At 41.2% G+C, this 6,556-nt stretch overlaps 1 protein-coding gene across 1 annotated transcript in view; it reads right to left on the minus strand.

The window, feature by feature from the left end:
- Positions 1-2,558: 2,558 nt before the first annotated feature.
- Positions 2,559-6,556, minus strand: part of SSRP1 (structure specific recognition protein 1) — a 64,893-nt gene continuing 60,895 nt past the window's right edge. The window contains exons 14-16 of the mRNA XM_018568624.1: positions 5,849-5,940; positions 5,563-5,767; positions 2,559-2,817 (exon numbers count right to left, since the gene is read on the minus strand). Coding sequence (XP_018424126.1) covers positions 2,764-2,817; positions 5,563-5,767; positions 5,849-5,940 — 351 coding nt within the window. The 3' untranslated portion in view covers positions 2,559-2,763. The remainder of the gene's footprint in view (positions 2,818-5,562; positions 5,768-5,848; positions 5,941-6,556) is intronic.

Here is a 6,556-nt window from a genome sequence, read left to right on the forward strand (position 1 = left end):
AGTTTGTAAACTGTTAGAGGGAATGATTAAGGACCACTTAGTAGAATTTGTGCGGGAAAATGACAAAATAAATAACAACCAGCATGGGTTTAGGAAGGACCGTTCCTGTCAGACTAACTAGGGGGTAAGTAGAGATCTGGATGGAGGGAGGTCTGTGGATGTGGTATATCTGGATTTCGCTAAGGCTTTTGATACAGTACCTCATAAACGCTTACTATACAAGCTGAGAGCTATGGGCATAGATGGAAGGGTTTGTACATGGATAGAGAACTGGCTAAAGGAACGGGTACAGAGAGTATCAATAAATGGCGCCCTTTCAGACTGGGCTAGTGTCATTAGCGGTGTGCCTCAGGGTTCTGTGCTGGGACCCATGCTTTTCAACCTGTTTATTAACGACATCGGGGACGGAGTACACAGCGATATCTCAGTGTTTGCTGACGATACCAAAATTGGGAGGGTAATAGAAACAGACCAAGATAGTGTAACATTGCAGGAGGACCTGGATAAAATCAGGGAATGGGCAACTATGTGGCAGATGAGGTTTAACTACCTCCCGGCCAGCCGCTGTGTATACACGGCCGGTTGGGAGCTTCTTGGATGTAACTGGGCGTGTATACACGTCCTGTTGCATCCGCCCGCACGGGCGCGCGTGGGAAATCGCCGCTACTTGAAAACAGGCAGCGATGCCCGTTATTATACAAGCGATCCACCAGCTATAGAGCCGGCGGATAGCTTGTATGAGGTCCGTGACGTGCGCCCCCCCCCCCTCCCGCTGTCAAGCTGATCCCGGGCTCCGGGACCAGCATACTGTCTGTGTCACAGGGGATCAGAGGGAGGTCGGTTCACGACCTCCCTCCGGTCCCCTCTCCGCTGTCAGAATGCGGAAGTGGTGTATATTCCATCACTTCCGCATTCTCGTGTCACTCTCCAGCTTCAGATCCTGGAGAGAAGCTGATGAAGCAGATCTCTGCTTCATCAGCTTCTTCAAGGGGGTCCTAGGTGACATTAGGGGTCTTGGAGACCCCTGATGTCTCCATACAGAGGACCTGTCACATATTTTGCTATCACATAAGGGGGTTTCTCAGCCCCCTCTGTGATAGCAATAAAGTTAAGTGGGAAAAAAAAAATAGGAAAAAAATGTAAAGTTTCCCGCCAAATTTTTTTAAAGTTACACATAAAAAAGAATTTAACAAAATAAAATTTTTTTTTAAAGTCCCCACCCCTACATACACGCATGTAAACATGCATTTTTTGCACTTCACTTCTTGGTCCTCTAGTGATATAGGGGCCATTATGAGGAACTACATACCCCCGTTGGTGAAATGGCTGGAGCGTCCTTCCTGTTGGCAGTGCAGGACAAGCCTTTGGATTGATGAATCATCCTTATGTGTCTACTGTAGTCTAGTGATAGTAATGATAGGGAAGTGAAGAGACATCACTGCTTGGGTGGGCTGAGGTCACTAGGTGGGGCCAGACACCTGGTCTTGATGAGGGGGGGCTATATTTGGTTGGCCAACTGCTTTTTTTTGTTCAATTCCTCCTATAGGCAGCAGCATAGCTCAATGTTGCTTATTTCTACTGATGAATGAGTAAAAACATTTGGCATATATTCATTTAAATGTACAAGGGGTGCGGTGAAATACTTAACTTTTTTTCCTTGTTCCGCAAGCTTTTTCCTCCAGGTTCGACCGGTCACCTGAAGCCGCTCTTCGCAGCTCAAATGGTTGAATCTCTCTGACATCAAACACGAACAATACTGAGCTCTGCAGTTCTGCATTGTATGTAAAGATGCCAAGGCCTTCCCACATTCCGTGAGCATCAGAGGGCAAATAGTGCCCACTGCTGAGAAAGTGAGTAAAGAGTCAAATATTATGCTCATTCCAATTACCATAGACATTTTTAACCCTGACTAACCCTTGCAGAAAGGTGAAATGTTAGGGATACCTAGATTTCAGTTCTAAAGCAAGCCTGGTCGATCACCTTACCCATTTATAGTTCAGAAATAGAATTAGTACTTTTGGGTATTTGGGAGCAAGTGTCTAGATCCCTTTCCTCCCGTGCACCAGCGCTAGTGTTTAGCGACTTGCTGCTTAGGCACCTAGCATTGTCAAACAGGGATATTGAAATAGTCTTCTTCACTTTGCTCCAGACAGATAAACAAAGCAACAGGGGAGTGAAGGGAAAGTAAAGTAAATATGTTCAGCTTTTGAATAAAGTAATTTTTTGTTTTCCCCTGCATTGGCAAAGCATAGGTTCACTTTAAGAACATGGGATGGAAACAATAGATTGTATCTATTATTACACTTAAGCCTCTGGATTGATCTCTACACTTTGCTTGCACCTAGGGACTCTACTTAAAGTTCCTTAACTAAATTATACACACTTAGCGTCCATGAGATATCTCATAAGTGCTAGATGGCACAGTCAGTGCGTGAAGGCTGTAGAATTAAGTTAGCAATTAGCTCTCTTAGGATGTATAAAAGGAAAATTGCAAGAAACCGGAAGAAAATCAAAAGCCGATTTTTTTTATTACAAGGAAAAAAAAAAAAAAGAAATCCACAACACTGACAAGGAATGGCGAGTGAGAAATTTAGAGACGAGATGGAGTTTTCCCACAGAGGACAGGCTTATGCTTGTAGCTTCAGGGATACAAATATACACGTTGTTCTCTCTACCGCACTCATCTCCCACAAGCCTAATTTTGATTTAGAGAGACAGTTTATTATTCTGCGGAAGTGTAATAGCTACTCAGTCTGTAAGTAATCAATCTGAATCATTAGAACTCGGAGGAGTACTGGCCATCTCTTCATCTGAACCCTAAAGAAAAAAAAAAAAAAAAAAGATTTTTTTCAAGTACACATTTTTGCTGTAGTTCAGCTTCTATATCTACTATTTTCTAAGTGGATTTGTCAGGTTGTCATTCAAGCTTATGATTTGTGGGATAAGATGCCTTCTTTTCTGTTTTTGGCTCATTCTACTAGGGAAGCTAGTGCCTCCTGTGTGTTATACAGTTGGGCTTCTGTTGCTCAAATTTGCAAGGTCGCAACTTGCTGTTCACTTGCAACTTGGAAAAGGAACGGGAATAATAACATCCTGATCCAACATACCTTGCTCTGCACAAAAAAGGTTCACCTGACAGTGCTGAGACATGGGAAGCCAGGGCGCAAAGAACCGAGGAGGAGAAAGATGAAACTATTTTGTAACTTGTGGAAACCACTTCTCGAACCCAGGCCTCTGAAATTTGAGCTTCCCACATTTCCGCAAATTCGAATCAGATACCCGCCCCGATGAAATAGGCCGGAGTCAACCTTTATGCTGAAGCAGACTTTTATGAATGCTTACATTTTTTAACAAAAATATAGCCTATTTTTGTATCACTCAGCTGACATTGTCCTTCCTTCAACAGCGTGGCTACTTTTGTCCTCTATGGTCCCTGTGTATGTTGTAAAGTAGCCACCGTTCCAAGTTCGCTCCCGTGTTGAACTACAATCTCTAATTTTTATTCAGATTGTAGTCCATCACAGAAGCAAGCTTAGAGCGGTGACTACTTTACACCACACACAGGGATCATGGGGAACAAAATTAGCCACCCTCCAGGAGGAAGGATAGTGTCAGCACAAATTCAGAAATGGTTTGGGGATCTACAGCTGATACACAAATAAGATACATTTTTATATAGTTAGGGCATTAAGATTTAACTCCTGTGTTTAGTGTCACTTTAAACAAAGGAGCATCATCAATAAGAATAATTAACGCCTTGTTAAGACAACAAATTGGAGGATTAGGACTTAGGACTTCAGCAGGAATAGACCATTAAAAAAAATAATAATCTAGAAACCTTGCAAACACGCTCGGGTTTAAGCGAACCTAGGTTACACTCAGACAGGATCTTCTGGAAACTCCATAAGAGTTCCAGAAGTATCAGGCATTTCATCCTCAGAAACCAAAGGCAAGGAGAAATGCAATTCCCTTTTACCCCTATGAATGGAGACCACAAGTTTTCCAAACTAAATAAAAAAAAACTTCACAGAAGAAGAAAATTCAGCTTTAGTAAGAAAATGACAAAACTCAATTTAAAAACATTCCTTCCTTGAGGTAGTCTCCACTTATAGTACAACTATAAAACTAGAAATAGTACAAGAAACAGACTTCTTAGAAGTCAGAGTGCGCTCACCCCTCTGCTTAGAAACTGACATTTTAGCAGTTTACAATAGAAAACAAATGCCAAAATATATCCTTCCAAAATGACAACGAAGGCACTCAAACTTCTTCTGCCGACAGAATAACCCGAGTCAAAATGGCAGTAAAAAGATCCTTGACTTCACCAAATATGGATTCCCCAAACAGACAGTAGAAGTTCAGGGAATCGGAGCTAAAGCCCTGCCAGAGAACAAGAATCTGCCACAGAGAATCCTGAACAAACAAGAGAGTGCGTGCATGTGTATGCGCAGCAGACTAAAAAACAAGGAATACATTAAAAAACTGCATCAACATTTTTCAGTCCCGGCCTCCAAGAGAGACAGCGGGAGATCAAACTGCAAGGTAAAACAGAATGGCACATAGATAGGAGTCATAATTACGTTTTACACATAATAAAAAGGAGGGAAAACATACAGTATATTTTTTTTTTTTAAACCTGATAAACAGTGTACAGTTACTCATGACTCCACAACCCCACCTCAAAAACAGGAATACCCAGACAATACTGGACTGACTAATTAATAAATAAATCATCACAGGGACACAGGACCGCCGCAGGGCGAACCGTTACTACTGAGAAAAGAAACGACCTGCTTCTAGACAACTGGAGAAATTGCCAGGATTTAACTTGTATGGTACGAATCTAGCAGTTTTGTCGGACCGCTAGAGAAACGTCCAAGATTTATTATCATCCAGCATCTCTCGATATCCGAATCTCATTGAGGAAATAAAATAAACCAACATAATAAGGCAGAAGAAAAGAATAAACACATTCTCCAGAGGACACTAAGCGAAACTGGCAGGTGTGAGGGGTTATGTCCTTAAAGTGCCAAGTTTTACATTTTTGCCTAGTATCCAATTCTCTTGAAGGCAGCAGCATAACACTGTTTAAGAATTCTTCAGAGCTGTGTCCCCAACGAACGATAGAGAAAAGCATTATACAGGGAGCACAAAACTCGAATTCCTATTGTAAGAAGCTAAAGACAAATATGAAAAAGCCAACAAGAAAATCAGAAACAGAAACCTGCAATATGAACAGGTGACAATCTTAACACTTTCATGATCACAACAGGCCTTTTAAATGTAAAATGCACCTTGCAGTGGGAATTAGGGCTGAAACAACTGTTGAAACAAAAAGTGTTGTCAACCATTTTCATTATCGATTAGATGGGCAGCTTACAGCTCCCCCCACCCTCCGCGCCTCACTCCCATGCATGTGTTTGACGAGGCAGGCGGACCCAGGGAAAAAAGTGTTGAGGAGTCCCGGCAAACACCAAGCTGAGTGCAGACTGACTGATCAGGTACTAAATCACAGATTCCATTTAAACAAGGATCATAGTGGAATGCTATGAAATAAAAGACTTCTTCTATCTGAAGCCTAACCTTTTTATGTGTGCTTTCATCTGAAGAGCTCTCATCGCTGGATACAAACTCTTTGCTCTTAACGGTGTTGGTTTTAACAGGTGTTCTTGCAGGAGAGGCAGGCTTCGCAGATTTTTTCTTTTCAGCCTTCCCTGAGGTCTTCTTCTCCCCTGAGGTCTTCTTCTCCCCTTTTGGTTTCTTCTCCCTTATTGAAAAAGCAGGTTTAAAATAGTAAATTTAGTAACAGAGCAATTTTCACCTTAAAGAAAAAAGTAATGCATCTCACTTTTTTGAGACGTCAGAGGGTGCATTTTTGTTGTACTCTTTCATAGCTCTCTCATAGTCACGCTTTGCTTCCTCAGCTTTACGATCCCATTCCTGTCAAATAGAAACCAAGAGTGTATTACCATAGTATAGTTTGCAATATTCCTGAAAATGGACCTATACTCAAATTATTAACACAATCTTGCGGGGATAGATAAAGTGTAAAATAGCTAAAGTGCTTGTAAAAAGTAAGCGCTATAGCTATTTTTCTGCAGGAAATGTAGTTTTAGGCCTTCAATTACTTTTATTGCATCCCAGCATAACTTTTAGTTTTACGTTAACATTTAAGTGTACAGATGTCAGGCCAAACTGTATACATAGAGGCGATCCTCTAATGGCAGACAGACATTAACCCATTCATGACTGAGGCCTTTTTTTCATTTTTTGTACCCATGTTATATTCCACATTTTAGGCCTGAAAATTACTTAAAACCCCCCAACATTATATATTTTCTGAATGCCAAGACCCTATAGAATAAAATGGTGGTAGTTGCAAATTTTTATGTTGCGCAATATTAGCGCAACTCCTTATTAAACCCCAATATTTAGTGAAAAATTTAATTAAATGCCCCAAAACACAACAAAATACCAATTTTTTAAATGAAATATAAAAGATGAGGTTACAACGAGTAAAGCGATACCCAACATGCCCAGGTTACAAATTGCGTGC

This window comes from Nanorana parkeri, unplaced genomic scaffold (genome assembly GCF_000935625.1).
Source record: "Nanorana parkeri isolate BGI_ZX_2015 unplaced genomic scaffold, ASM93562v1 scaffold1220, whole genome shotgun sequence".
Lineage (NCBI taxonomy): Eukaryota > Metazoa > Chordata > Amphibia > Anura > Dicroglossidae > Nanorana > Nanorana parkeri.